The sequence below is a fragment of the Camelus dromedarius genome, chromosome 1, assembly GCF_036321535.1.
Source record: "Camelus dromedarius isolate mCamDro1 chromosome 1, mCamDro1.pat, whole genome shotgun sequence".
NCBI lineage: Eukaryota > Metazoa > Chordata > Mammalia > Artiodactyla > Camelidae > Camelus > Camelus dromedarius.
This window is the reverse complement of record NC_087436.1, coordinates 45987970-46002548: the sequence shown is the minus strand read 5'-3', so window position 1 is coordinate 46002548 and position 14579 is coordinate 45987970. Positions and strand designations below refer to the sequence as shown.

The 14579-nt window shown below is 42.3% G+C and overlaps 1 protein-coding gene across 3 annotated transcripts in view; it reads left to right on the top strand.

The window, feature by feature from the left end:
- Positions 1–794: 794 nt before the first annotated feature.
- The window catches only part of MCUB (mitochondrial calcium uniporter dominant negative subunit beta), an 82803-nt gene continuing 69018 nt past the window's right edge, over positions 795–14579 (top strand). The window contains exon 1 of one of the 3 annotated variants that reach the window (XM_031467780.2): positions 795–1047. In XM_031467780.2, the coding sequence (XP_031323640.2) occupies positions 952–1047 (96 nt within the window). In that variant the 5' untranslated portion in view covers positions 795–951. The remainder of the gene's footprint in view (positions 1048–14579) is intronic. The other 2 variants (XM_010981077.3, XM_064483314.1) reach the window with 2 other exon arrangements.

Sequence of the window (14579 nt, the reverse complement as noted above, 5' to 3'; positions counted from 1 at the left end):
ACTGAGCAGCCCATATTTTATCTAGCGACTCTGTTGTAAGTAAGCTATGTGAAAGCTTGGATTAGGTTGCTCTTAAACAGTTCATGTTTGTTTTTACGAACAAAAAGTCTCCAAGAAAAAACATTAGATTTTCCAATTGTTGGGAAGACTAAGTTCTTTCGGTTCCCTAGCTCCTTCAGTTAAAAACGTGCTTCAAAGGAGAAACCAATTTGGCTGTGGGAGAGAGTGTCCCAAAGAGCTCTGGGAGGGACGCCACCTAGTGAACCGCAAACCTCTGGCTGAGGTAGGCCTGGGCGACCGTCACCGCGCTCACCAGTGAGCAGAGGATCCAGCCATCGCAGCCCACGGCCCACTCCTCGAGCCAACTGAGAGGCGGAGCCATAGCGAACCTGCTTTCTTTCCTTCCTTTCCTCTCGGCCCGGGAGGGAAACTTCCAGAGAGACCGTGCCTCTCTCCAGATCCCTGACGCTCTTTTCCGCTCGCCCCCACGCGTCCTTGCCCTGTGGTGGGGAATGGGGAAGACTGCCCCTAGGGCACCAGGATTAATAGCGAGTTTTGAAACCAACAGCTCGCAGGTGCGAGTTGCCGGCTCTCGTTCATTTCAGAAGGCGCTTCCACGGGGAGAGGCGGGCCAAGCATCCGCGCTGCCCCCTCGAAACGCGAGATGCAGGGGGCGGGTCCCTCGTGCCCTCTTTCTCTAACCCCTCCCTTTTTAAATTTTGGTCGGAGGAAAGAAAACAGCCTCGCGCCCGGGTGTGAGCTAAGAAGGGAAAGGGACACACCCTCCCTTTAGCCCGTCCCGCCCCGCGCTGCGCGGTTCGGGAGGCGGGAGGCGGGAGGCGGGGGCCGGGCGAGGCTGCGCCCGCGGAGGACGCCAGTTGCCGGCCGCCAGGCGCCGACCATGGCTCGCTGACTCGGGCGGGAGCGCCGCGCCGCGCCGCGCCGCGCAGGATGATGCTCCGGAGGGGCCCCTGGCCGTGGCGCGTGAGGCTGCTGCCGACCCCCAGGACCCTAGGCCGAGCGTATCCGCGGCCGCCGATGCCCCAGGTAAGCCCAAGCTCGGCGTCGGGGGAGTCGGCTGGAAAAGTTTGCGTGGGGCAACTTCGCGGGAGCCAAAGCCGAGCGGCTGGGACGTTCACTGCGTTTTGCTGTCTTGTTCCCAACCACGAGGTGGGCGCCGGGGCCGAGTCGGTGTCACCCCCAGGGATGGAAGGGAGGAAAGACCAAGACTGCGGGGACGTGCGCCGGCGCATCACCTCAGTTAAGTTGGGGTGCGGGGACCACTGGGCGGTGGCCCGGGGAGCAGCACAGTTACCCCGGGAGGCGCCTTCTCCACGTCCAAACCGCGGTCTGGAGTAAGTTTTCAGAGCCGCTTTACTGTCGGCTGGGTCGTTGGTGCCGAAGTGGCCCAGACGGGTTAAGAAAACGGTAGAACCGAGCGGAGTGACTGCCCTGAGCATGCACTGTCGTAGGCGAGTGAAATTTCCATACTGAAAACTGGGAGCACTTCCCTTTCAGAGAGGGAAGAAAAACTCGCGTTTTGTTCCGAGACCCGAGAGACGGGTGAATCATGAGTGTGTGCTGGTGAGTAACAGTTGGCCTGACACAGTTGTAGTGCAGTTTGTAGAACCGTTGCTTGAGGGAGGGAGGAGAGTGGATGTGAACTTTAAAAGACACAGGAAGACGGGGGGAAAGTACTGATTGTAACTGGGCTTGTGATGGAGCCTGGAAGGAGACCAGGAGCCCTCACTTTGAGCCTAACGAGGAAAGACAGCCTTTTAAATAAAGCCTTCCAGGTGTGTGCGGTTGGGGAGGGCGTTGTTTGAGTTTTAGTTCTGAACACCGCCTCCCCACCCTCATAAATCAGTTTCAGATTGTTAACGAGAAAAAGATTTATTTTTTCTTCTCAGTTGTGCAGTTTGAAAGAAAAGCAGAAAGTAAACGATGCCGGTTACCATTATCTTGTCTCTTTCACTTCCTGGTTTTTTTTTTTTCCTTCAATTCTCACAGGTCCTCAGAGTTTGGAATGATGGAGGAAACATTTAAAGGCGTTTGAAAAATGCCTTCCCTGAATGTCTGAAAGAGGGAGGGCATTTTGTTCCTTTGAACTAGGAAAGGGGCAAACTTCTTAAAATGTGAAAGGGTAGACCTAATAGAGTAATTGGAGAGAGGCTTTTTCCACTTTGTGAAATTTGCTCTTTAATTATAAGCATTGCACTTTACAGTTAAAGATATACCAAACAGTAAAACAGCCCAACACAAGGAACCCCCTTCACTCTGTGCCATTTAAACTTTAATGATTGATTCAGTTTCTTCTTAAATCCATATAACACTTTGAGTAAGATGTTTATGGCTCCCAAGACTGGCTGCCCTTTCTCAAGTAATTGTCAACTCTAAGCTCCTTTCTCCATGTTCCCCACCTGATGCTGTCCAGGGTGGTGCCAATGCATGCCCCGGCAGGAATTGGACACTCCTTAAAAGAGGTAGAAAATGACACGGTGGGGCTTAATAGGGCTTAATCATAGGGGAACAGTGGTCAGTACTTTGTCTTTAGGTAATCATCTTAAGAAGTCTTACTGTTTCTAATTTGCAGATTTTTGTTTTTTAAGTCTTGGCCGTCCATGCTATTAAGTCAGTTTGCGGAACTTTAGAAATAGCTGCCTTCCATCATTTCACTTGTCTGGTTGAAGACCCCCAAAGAATAAAGAGAAGCCTTTGAGTTTGCTTCTTTATATGCTCTCTGAAATTGTACCGTAAAGAAACTGACAGAAACATCCTGGCCACCTAGGAGATTTAGCTAGGGCTACTGAACCATTTTCTGCAAATCACACTAACTCGTTGTAGGGACATTTTTCATTCTAAGGTCTCACTGTTTTTTGATTGCCCTATTTGATATGAGAAGTCTTATGGCTAAAAACAAGTATTATTTCTATATATTTTTGCTTATCAACATTCAGAGCCTCTGAAAGCAGCAGGGGGGAAAAAGAGAAAAGGTGATATATGTGACCTGACAGCTCATAAAATCCTTGCTTGAAAGGACTTGTCATTAATAGTATCTCAAATAAGCATTCCCGATTATATTTGGCTTTTTCTGAAAGTCTGAGTGTACTTTATAGGAACATTTAGTAATTTTGAATAATAGCCATTTATGCTTCACATGGTAGGTGAGTAATTGCCATTGTTTTGTGGGTAAAAAAAAGTTTGTCAACACGAATGTGTTTAGGATAGCAGAATTGCTTTTGAAAGAACACATTTCGTCTGAAGCATGAGAGAGCGGGAGCATGTTGTATTACCTTTGGTCAAGGTATGGCTGGCTGTCCATGGTCACGTTCCAGGGTCAGCATCTCTGCTTGTCAGCAGCACTCCGGCTGAGTGGTTGTCACGGCAATCCACGGCTCCTGCTGGCCGTTCTGTTGTGGAGGGCGCAGCCTTGAGTGATTATGGTACCTGGTGAATTATCACTAAACACAAAGCTTTTGCCTAATCTTGCCTTTCTTAATTTGGGTCTTGGTTGGAGAGACTCCCTGATATGATTTCAGGCTTCCAGTACAGCATTTGAGTCCCTACATAAGCTATGTTTAAAATTTTTTAAAAATCAGGTGTACTTTGCAGAGAAATTTAAGTATTGAGTTTGCTTTTTTGAAAACTAGAAACAAAGCATATCCATGTTTTAATTCCACCATCAAATGTTAATTTAGAATTTGTCTTCTATCTTTTGAATTAAATAAACATGTTATTCTTGCTTGACACTTTCCTACCATTCTACATCTTGTGTTTCTACTTGGCGCATTGCGTTCTGTAATACCAATTTCAGAGCTCTCTCCCAAGGGCAGTGATTGCTTTTACATTGGTGATTGTACTTACAGTGTAGAAAAGACACAGATGCTTTGCTCTCACTAATTGTAGACCACTTTGTCTATTAAATGTTAAACATTACCACTTTCCCAGCACTTAGATATTAGTGCTGGAGTTTTTGTTTGGGTTTTTTTTTTATTTTTAAACTTTACTGTTTATTGCAATTTAACAATATTCTGTTTTACAGCTAACTCTAAGCTAGGAAATCATTTTGTAGCTTGGCAGATAAATATTTGCTGAATGAGGTCCCTGTGAAACTAAGGGAGACAATCAGAGGCTAAGTATTGGTCTATCTAATAGCTGTATAAACCAAATGTGTTTACTTCGTACAGTGGAAATAAGCAGCTAATTGAGTTGATGATGGGCAGTTAAAACATCTGAGGGCCGAGCTGGCCCCGCCCCACTGAGCTCCTGAGCTTAGCCAAGCCGTTCAGTCTGAGCCTATTTTACTCCCTTTTCAAAACAAGATTTGTCTAATTGGTCTCCAAAGCCCTTTCCATCCTAAAATTGCCATTTATTTTATTGAGGGTTGTAAGTATACTATTGAATAAAATACTGTCAGTGTCAGAATGTTTATCTCAATGGTGGAGAATCCTCTTTTGTGTGATCTTAGGCAGTCAGTAGAGCGGCAGTTTTAACTAGTGATTGTAGTAACTGTTTTCCGCCTTGAAAAGAAATTGGAATTTGATGGGGTGAGCATGTCATAATGGTATTCTGTTATGAATTGTCTTGCTCTAATACTTCATTCTGTCATTGCCTGTGATTTCATCTGTGAAATAGTGCTTATTTAAGAGTATCTAGTATTAGAACCCTAAAACCATTATATACTAGGCAACTTAAACTAACCTGCAGGCTGTAACCAATAGATAAACAAAATAGCATTATCTCAACCGTATTCTAAAAATATCTAATTTTTGATCCCATTTGACACAGTATTTTCCTGGTTTTTTAAGACAAATACTAGCTCTCTGTTCTCTGAGCTCCGTATGTAGACTGCGTGGCTTGGGACCCCCACCCAAATGTTTTACTGAACTGTTCATTGGTGTACCTTTTAAGAAACAGGCCAATGAGAGGTGGTAGTCAGTTAAGAGGTGCCCTTAATGAGGACCCATGGGAGAAACTGCTGTCTAGCTTTAGTCTTAGAATCATTGGGTTTCTCCGGCAGGTGCTGGGTTTACTGTTCAGACTGAGGTTAACAGCCAGTGGTGGTCTCTTATGCACTGGCTGCCGGAAAGCTTAGGGTCAGATTTTCAACCCACCTGGTAACAGATGTGAAAGACCTTATGACGTGCATTTTCTGTGTTTACCATGCACGTGGTTTCATCTCCGCCTTTGTTTCTCCCTCCATTCATATCATCACCCATTTTTCTGTAATCATCTTTCAATTGGAAAGAGTGGTGCATAGGTAAGGGTTTGTTAAATTTCAAAAATCAGCTCTTTGGTGTTGGAACAAATCCAATCTGAGTAGTTAACGGTGGAAGTGGGGCAAAGCAGCCTCCACATTGACACAGCCTCCTTGGGGCTTCACCTGTAGAAAGTTCGCCACATATACTGACTGCGTTGAATTGAGTTGCTGTAAGAATCTACTACTGAGATATGCTTGACAAACACGGTTGTCTCTTAAAGATGGTGGTCCTGAAGTTGTTTGCTCTTCTCTCACATTTTCATTCCTCCTACCCTCACCTGTCCTAAATGTTACTATTTCCTTGCTACCTCCGCTGTCCTCAGCTGAGTAAAAGTAGAGTTTGGGTCAACTACTAAGGCCCGTTAAATCTCTTTATTCTGAGTTTCCCTGTTTAAATTAACTCATAAATTGGTGTTCTTTTATTTTACATCATTTTCCCCTTAGCTTACAGGTGCATCATAAAGAGAGTAGAAAGCATGAGTCCAGCTTTTTTTTGGCAGCTCTTTAGGGGATGATTGGGACTCTATCTAGGATTCACAATATTGTGAGAAGAGATGTGTGAAATCTCCACTGTAAACCAAGTCCCTTGAAGAGAATTTCTCTGAGTAGATCTGAGGGCAAGAAATAGGGAGCAGTGAAAAGAGAGGCAAGAGATGGAGCAGGAGCTGAAATTTTCATGGCCTGTGAGCAGAAACGAGAAGTGACATAAAACATTGACAAAAAACTGACAGCTGCACAAAGCTTTATTGTGGCAAAATTAAGGGAGGAAAAAGTCTCTAAGATTGGCAAGGGTCACATGGTGAGTATGAGTTCCACCTGAAGGTCTTAGGATGCTTACCAGATTGAATAGATGGTTTGGTTTATAAAACTGCTGTGGACCCAGGTGGTAATCCTAATATATTTAACTCCACTGAGAACTCCCAATTATTTTGTTGTAATAGGGGCGTTCTTTATAATGAGTGCCTTGCTCAAATTGCATTTCTGGGACCTAAAGATGAATTTGCTTATTTTCAACCTCTTAGGCATAGCAGTAAATAATAAATGTCCTGAACTCTGTTTGGAGGAAGGAAGGAGTTATCATTCTTCTTGACGAATCACTGTTGTTTTTCTGACTCTATGTGTATGTGTATGTCCGTGTGTGGTTGTCTCTTCTGTTAAATATTTTGTTTAGTTTTGGTATATGAGTTTCTCTGGTAGATGAGTGGGATATCTGAAGAGGGGATTTTAAAAGATGTTGGTGAATAACTGCTTTTTCTGCCAGTAATGCAGCTGGAATACAAGCACGCATTTTTATTAGACTGACAGTAATGTGACTGTAAACCTTGAAAAAAAAATTTGTTTCAGAAGGTAAGTGCAAACAGATCAGCCTAGCATTGGATCCCTAAGCCCTTGCTAGAGGATATTTGTTGTCACATTTTGTAATTTGATAACTCATCTCTGCAACCCTGCTTTGGGAATGTCTCAGACAGTGTATCATAAAGCAGTTTTCATTTTTCAGGAGAAAGTACGGTTTCTTTTGATCTTGTAAATATGCTTTTATGGGTTTGTTATTAGTGAAACTAAGGTAAGAAAGCTTTAAAACACAACCTTCAGCTGATCCAGAAATCCTTTGGCCTCACCCCTCCAGTTCGGCTTTCTACTCCGTGCCCTACCAGTCCCACGATCCTGTCGCCATGTGCTAACTCCTCTTGTTGCATGTCCCTGTGAGTGTTTATAATGTTTCACAGGCAGCATTGCCCACCCCCCATCCTCCCTTCTTCACCCTCCTGAATTCTACTCTTCCTCCAAGTCTGAGTCCCAGTACCCACCCCACCCCAGTGTTTGAGGTCCCTATTGGCCTCTACCCGCGGGATTAATTACACTGTCCTTTTCACGCCCACAGTATCTGCAGCATCTCATTCTACTGTGAATTGTAGTTGACTGGGTTCATGTGATTTTCCCACCTGGATTTTCTCAGCTTTTTGTGATCAGAACTGTTTCTCCTCATCTCTTATGGCCTCTGCCCTTCCACAGTAGGTGCATAATAATGCTTGTTGGGTAAAAGAATGGAAGAATGGATGGTAAAGAACTAAATATTATATAGCCTGCCTTAATGATGTGTTCGCTTTAGGTCTTACATTCTCAGTTTCCTCCTCTCCACTCCATCTAGCCGGGGGAACACCTGAGGCGTTCTTATCTATCTCTCATGATATGAGCCTTGATCACTGAAGATTATTAAAAAGTTAATCCAGATAATGTTTATATGTATCATGTTTTCTATTAAAGGAAAGCAGTAGTCTTCATTGTATTTTGGTTCTTTGTTTTATTTCAGATATGCTTTCACATCAGGATCTTTAAAGGACATGATCAACATAATTTAATGAAACATAAATTCTGTAAGGACCACTTGGCATAGAAATGTATTCTTGGCTATTCTGAAAGTGCGGTGGTGATTTAGGATGACTGTGGGGAAGGGAACACTTTTCTCCCTCTACCAAGACTTTCCTAAATGGAATTCTCAAAGTATTAGATCATGTTGGTTTTAGTTTTGTGAAGTGCTGTTTTGTGACTGCCAAAAATTACTAGTGTTGATACTAAAAGCTTAATCATTAAAACTTACATAATTTAGAACAGTAATTTAAAAATCAATTATAGGAGTAGGCGGTATAGCTCATTGGTAGAGCATGTGCTTATTAGTGTGTATGATGTCCTGGGTTCAATCCACAGTGCCTCCATTAAGGAGGAAAAAAAAGAAATAAAATTAAACTTTTTTTAAATAAGAAAAAAAAGTTTGAAAAAATCAATTATAAACATGTTTATTTGTAAAATACAATTCCTGGGCAAAATAGAAGATTAACCTTTTTGAAAACCCTGCCCCCTCAAAAAAAAAAAAGGAATATAATTTTTGACATTAAGAAACATGCAGACCCTTTCCTATTACAAGGCCCCCATTACCATTCAGAAGTGGGGCATACTCCTTTGGAGCTTGGAGTTGCTGTGAGTAAGATTATCATCCATTGGTCTTCGTGCCTGGGGGCAGTTTAGGGAGTCCCTTCAGGATATGTAGCAGAATTTGTTAAGTGCTGTTAAATGTTCAAGTGCTGGATAGATAACCCTGGACAGTGGTTGCCATTCATCTGTTTTACTTATACAGCCTAGAATCTGAGTCTTTGAATAGACTTTTTATGACTCTAGAAGGTTCATGCCATTGTCCCCATACTCCTGGACTTCGGGGGCCGAGTGGATGAACAGAACGGCCCCACGGTTCCTGCTGTTGCTGCTTGTGCTGCCATCACCCTCCCCAGCTCCAAGAGCTGCTTCTGGCTTGATTCCTAAAAGTGTTTTAGCTGAAAGTTTGGCCTCTGTTTTCCCCATCCTGGGGTTAGGTTAGTTTACTCTGAGATGTATGTAGATGCCACTTCTCTCACTTTTGGTCTTTCATAGCTGAGTCCTGGTCTGTCCCATTTTTGTTGCCCATTCTTCCCTTGTCCCTAAAGTGGGTTTTCACTCTTATCTAAGTCCTGAGATCTCAGCGGAGGAGTTGTGGTGGTTTATGCTAGGTCTGAAACCTCGCAGAGAAGATCCTTATATGTTACATGGAAGACTAGGTACCTACGTGTAAAAGAGAGATGTGTTCATTCACTAGTTGGCTGGTAAGTCAAACATCAGAGATGATACTAAAAGAATTCAGAGAAAAAACATCATTAGAAATTGAAAAGATGAAAAGAGGTGAGATTTCTGAGCTCTGAGAGCAGGATAGGGAAGGGTTTAGCAGGCACGTTTGGAGAAGGAAGAAAGGGTATAAGCACAGAGAGTGGAATCTGAAGGGGGTTGGAGGTCCAGTAGGCACTCTGATCGGGCTGCAGGGAGTATTCTCTGTGAAAGGTGGTCCTTGATTTGACTTGGATTAGAATTTTAGACTTCATTTTAAAACCTTACAGTAATTGTGTTTATTAAACTCTGTATCTCAGACTGATATCCTGCAGAACATTGATTCCTGTGATGTTACAGAAAAACAAATTCTCTGTCCTTACAAGTTTGAAGAATTCTGGGCTAAGCCATACCACGTTAAATGGTTCCTTCACTACACACCTCTGCTCATGGGCATCAGCACAGTCTCAGAGTGGGAAGGCTGATCACGGACCTCTGTTATTCCACAACAGTCCTAATAACTTCTCCCAGAAAAGTGGTGCACAGGATGCAATTTTGGAGAACACTGCATTAAAAAATTAGGTTGGGGATGGATTATGTTGAAAAACACATGAAATCCTCTTACTTCCTCGCCTGTTTCCTCAGGCCTAACTAATCATGCCACTCTGGCAAGTGTATTGGACCATTCCTAATGCTGCATTCTTCAGCCTCCTCTGAGCCAGTATGTGACCAAGTTCTGGATAATCCCACATGGCATAGAAGTGTAACTTCGGGTTCACATCTTTAATTAAGAAACTGACTTCTCTCTTCTACCATTTTCTCCCTCCCATTGGGCTAGAATATAGACGTGGAAGGGGTGAGCTAGCCTGGACCCTGTGGAAGCATACAACCCTGTCGGTGATGGTGGAACAACCAGATAGAGGGGACCTGGACCCCTGGATGGCAGTAATGTCCTCTTACTCACCCTCAACTGCCTACCTACTAGAAAAGCAAACATCTCTCTCCAGTCCCATGTGTTTTGGGGTCTCTTTGTTACAGCAGCTTAGCTTGTGCCTTATCCTGTCCAAGGAAAGAGCAGCCCAACCAGAAGTCTGAGAGGAGAGAGTCAAGCAGAGGAGCCAGAAAAGAAGTAGAAGAACCAGAGAGATGATGAGACCGATGCTATTGGAGGCTCTCAGAAAGCACTGCTGCAGAAGCCCCAAGCATGGTTACCCATGGTTGAAACCTGAAACTGAAAAATGACCAATGCATGGATAGAATGTGTTTTATAGAGCCATCTCCACCTGCTATGCATGTGTTTTATTCCTGGTTAAAAGTCCATCTTTGACTTCATGGCTTCATAAATAAAACCTGTCTTGGTTACTAGATGAGAACCATCTTCTTTTTTTCTTTACACTGAGATATAATTGCCATAATACATTATATTAGTTTCAGGTACACAGCATAATTGTTTGGTTTTCGTATGTTATGAAAAGATCATCACAAACCATCACCACACATAGTTATAATTTCGTTTCATGTGATGAGAACTTTTAGGACTTACTCTTAGCAGTTCTCAAATACAGTGCAGTATTTTTTTATTGAAGTATAGTTGATTTACAATATTGTGTTAGTTTCAGGTATACAGCAAAGTAATTCAGTTATATATATATTTTTCTGATTCTTTATAGGGTAATAGAAGATAGTGAATTTAGTTTCCTGTGCTAGACAGTAAATCCTTGTTTATGTATTTCATATATAATAGTGTGTCTGTTAATCCTGTGCTCCTAATTTATGCTCCACCTTTCCCCTTTGGTTTGTTTTCTATGTCTGTGAGTCTGTTTCTATTTTGTAAATAAATTCATTTGTATTAGTTGATTCCACATATAAATGATACCATATAATCATCTTTCTCTTTTTGACTTACTTCACTTAGTATAATAATCTCTAGGTCAACCCATGTTGTTGCAAATGGCAATATTTCATTCTTTATAGCTGAGTAGTATTCCCTTGTATATATATATACCACATCTTCTTTATTCAGTCATTTTTTGATGGACACTTAGGTTGCTTCCATGTCTTGGCTATACAATGCAGTATTATTAGCTATAGCCACCATGCTATAAATTACATCCCCAAGATTCACTTACTTTATAACTAGAAGTTTGTACCTTTTGACCTCCTTCATGTGTTTCACCCACCCCTCAAATGGCAGGATTTCCTTCTTTTTATGGCCGAATAATATTCCATTGTGTATGTATACACCGTATTGCCCTTATCCGTTCATCCATTGCTGGACACTAATGTGGTTTTCCTGTCTTGGCTCTTGTAAGTAGTGCTGTAGTCAACATGGGGGTGCAGATGTCATAACAGATAGTGTTTTCATTTCTACTTCCCAGAAATGGAATTGCTAGACCATATGGTAGTTCTATTTTTAATTTCTTGAGGAATCTCCCTACTGTTTTCCATAGTAGCTGAACCAATTTACATTCCCACCAACAGTGCACAAGGGTTCCCTTTTCACTCCGTCCTTACTAATACTTGTTATTTCTTGCCTTTTTGAATATAGCCAAACCTCAAACAAATATGAGGTGATGCATCATTGTGGTTTTGATTTTCATTTCTCTGATTAGTGATGTTGAGTACCTTCTCACATACCTGTTGGCCATCTATATGTCTTCTTTGGAGAAATGTATGGTCAGGTCCTCTCCCCATTTTTTTCCCTATCTGTCCTTCCTGTCTGCCTATACTTTGCTCATTTTACTACTTGTTTGGCACTTGTAGACTCCCTTTTATTAGGGCTTTTTGTGTATATTATCAGCATGCCTGCCTTCCCGCGTGAATATATGAATATATTTTTTCTCTGTACACTTATAACTCCTTAAGAGCATGTATTTTATCTTTGGGCATATATATGTGTATATATATATTTCTTTGGTATTCCCTATTCTGCTAGTACAGGTGCTTGTAGTGGTGCTAAATCATGAGGTATAAGAAGATATAAGAACTGGTGTTGGTCTGTAGTGGTGTTGGTAAACTTCTGTAAAGGTCCAGATGGTAAACATTTTAAGCTTTGTGACCTGTGGTTTCTGTTACAACTACTCAGTGCTGCCACTGTAGTGCAGAAGCAGTTATAGACAATACATTAATCAATGGGCATGGCTATGTTCTAGTAAATTTTATTTACAAAAATGGCGATAGGCCAGATTTGGCCCATAGGCCATAGTTTGCCAACCTGTGGTCTGTAGACTCTATATGAAGATTTTGGCAATAGCGATAGAAGATGCATCTGGATTTACAGTGGGATGAGAAGTGAATACATAAATAAGGGCCGATCACAAAGTCATGGTCACCTTACCTGGAGCTGGAATAACAGGAACTGGTCCAAGGGAAAGACAAGGGGAAGAATGGGAAGACGTCTAGGAACGTCAGCAGTTTTCCATGTTTAGACTTGTACCTAACTGTGAGGCCACGGTGCCTGGCAGGTGAGAGCAGGAGGAGCATGGACAGCTGGGACTGAGATAAGGAGCTGCTGCCTGAAATCAGGGGACAAGTCAGAGTCCTGTGGTTCATCCTCATTCCTGTGGGGGAGGTGACATGATGGGTGAAAAGTTGAGGACTTGGTGAGTGATGTTCAAGAGGCAGTGTGTTGGCCAGGCGTTTATTCTTCTAGGTTATTTCTCTCTGGAATTATTAAACCACGGACATCATTTCTCTTTCATTGGAACCCAGCTTTATAGCTTACAGTCAGTGCATGTTTTTCTTCCCTTTTCCTTCCCCAAACCTTTTTAAAAATGAATTTTCTATTATATCTGTTGATTAGAACTGTGCTGCTGAAACAAAAGACCCAGCAGTAATTAAACATCTGTATTCTTTAAGTCAGTTTTCCGTCTCTCAGGAAATGGTTCTGAGGTCAGCTTTTCAGGTGAGCTGTAGCTCTGCTCCACACAGTCACCCAGGGACCCTAAGCTGGCCGGTGCCGCCATCATCTTCAACACAGGGCTTTCAAATTCACAAGAGCATGGAAGGGTTTTTTAAGGCTTGCAAAGTGTTATGGGCTAGGCTTGGCAATGTCACACAACACTTGTGCTCACGTTCCAGTGAATATTTCATTGACTGGGTCAGGGGACCACGTTGAGCTGAACAGGGGCTGAGAGATGTAGTCCTGGCTGGGGGCCACATTCCAGTGAAAACTTGACAACCGTGGAAGAAGGGAGAAAGGATTTTAGTGGACATTTAGCTGTTCTATTGCAGCCCCCTTGGCCGGAAACAGAACAGTTTTGCTTTTTGTGGCCACTCAATTTCCACGGCTCTGTTGTGCTTCGTTTGCATGTGCTCCTCAGCAGGAGAGATTGACAGGGAAACTTTATTTCTCCCTGGAAAACTTAAAAAGAAAATGGTGGAAATTCAGCATTTTTAATTTGGGCTAGAACAGGAACATCTGACACCTCACTGGGTTCATTATAAGCTGCCCTCGGGGCTGTAACTTAATAGGAAAGGGTGTGGTCTCACTTGTTCACTCCAAGCTAAGGAAGAGAAATAAATTCTAATGATTCAGTTAGGATTTGAAGCCAGAATTCAAGTTTATGCAATGACATAAGGAGGAAAAAAAGTATTTTTGAGAGAAGATGCTGACGATGTGGTCTTGCGGAAGGACTTCCTTTAGAGGAATTGTGGTGATTAATAGTAAAGGAGCGGTAGTAAAAGTTATAAAGGTATCATAGCTAGCATATGAATTTAGTGGCATTTTGTAGGCTAGCCTATTGTAAGTATGGTCTAAAAACAGAGAAATCTTAAACAGATACTTAGGATGGTTGAAAGATGCTAACTGTATGTCTTTGAATAAAATGTGTCTTACTATATAACGTAATACCAAGACTGATCTGCTATAGTTCAGAGCATATTCAGAAAGAGATTTACTAGCATGACCTTGTGACCTTGTATAATGTCTCCTTACCACATTATTAGTCACATCTTTTTGGCTTATACACAAGGTTTTTAATTTTAATTGATGAGGCTTGGATATCACTGTTGATCAGTCTTAAGTGCATAATTTTGATTGACTTTGAAATATTAGAAGTGTTTTCCTTTCTTCTTGTTTTTCATGCACTTCAATATAGTTGTTGTTTTATATAATGAAGTGGCTGGATTGCCGTAGATACCTCTATATTCCTTGAACTTGTACACTGTGTTGTCCATGCAACATTAAATCAGGCTCCAGTGAAAGAGATGACCAAAGGGCTATTATATATATATATATTAGGTAACATATAAAAAAACATATGTTAAATGTGTGTGTAGTTGGGAATATATAATGTCACCAGTATGAACATATTATGATACTATGAACTGGGCCTGGGCCTGGGCCTGGCTATGTCCAAACATAAAAGATCAGCCTAGGTCCTGTGGAAGTGTCTTTCTGGAGGCTTTTTTCTCAATCTCTACTGCAGCAGATTAATCTGGGCTTCGTAAGCATGTATCAACCATTGCTTTAAATGTAGTAGGAAAAAAAAACAATTCAGCAGTGCGAGAAGGCAGTCTCTCCTGGTGGGGACAGAAAAGTGGAAGACGAGCAAATCCCGCCTGGTAGGCAGTTGTGTGCAAGGGATCTGGGCGTTGCAGTTGACCCACAAGCCACCTCTGAACACCGACTTTCCAGAACGCTAGTACGGCTCCTAACTCATTGGAGGGAGTTTGCAGAATCTTAATC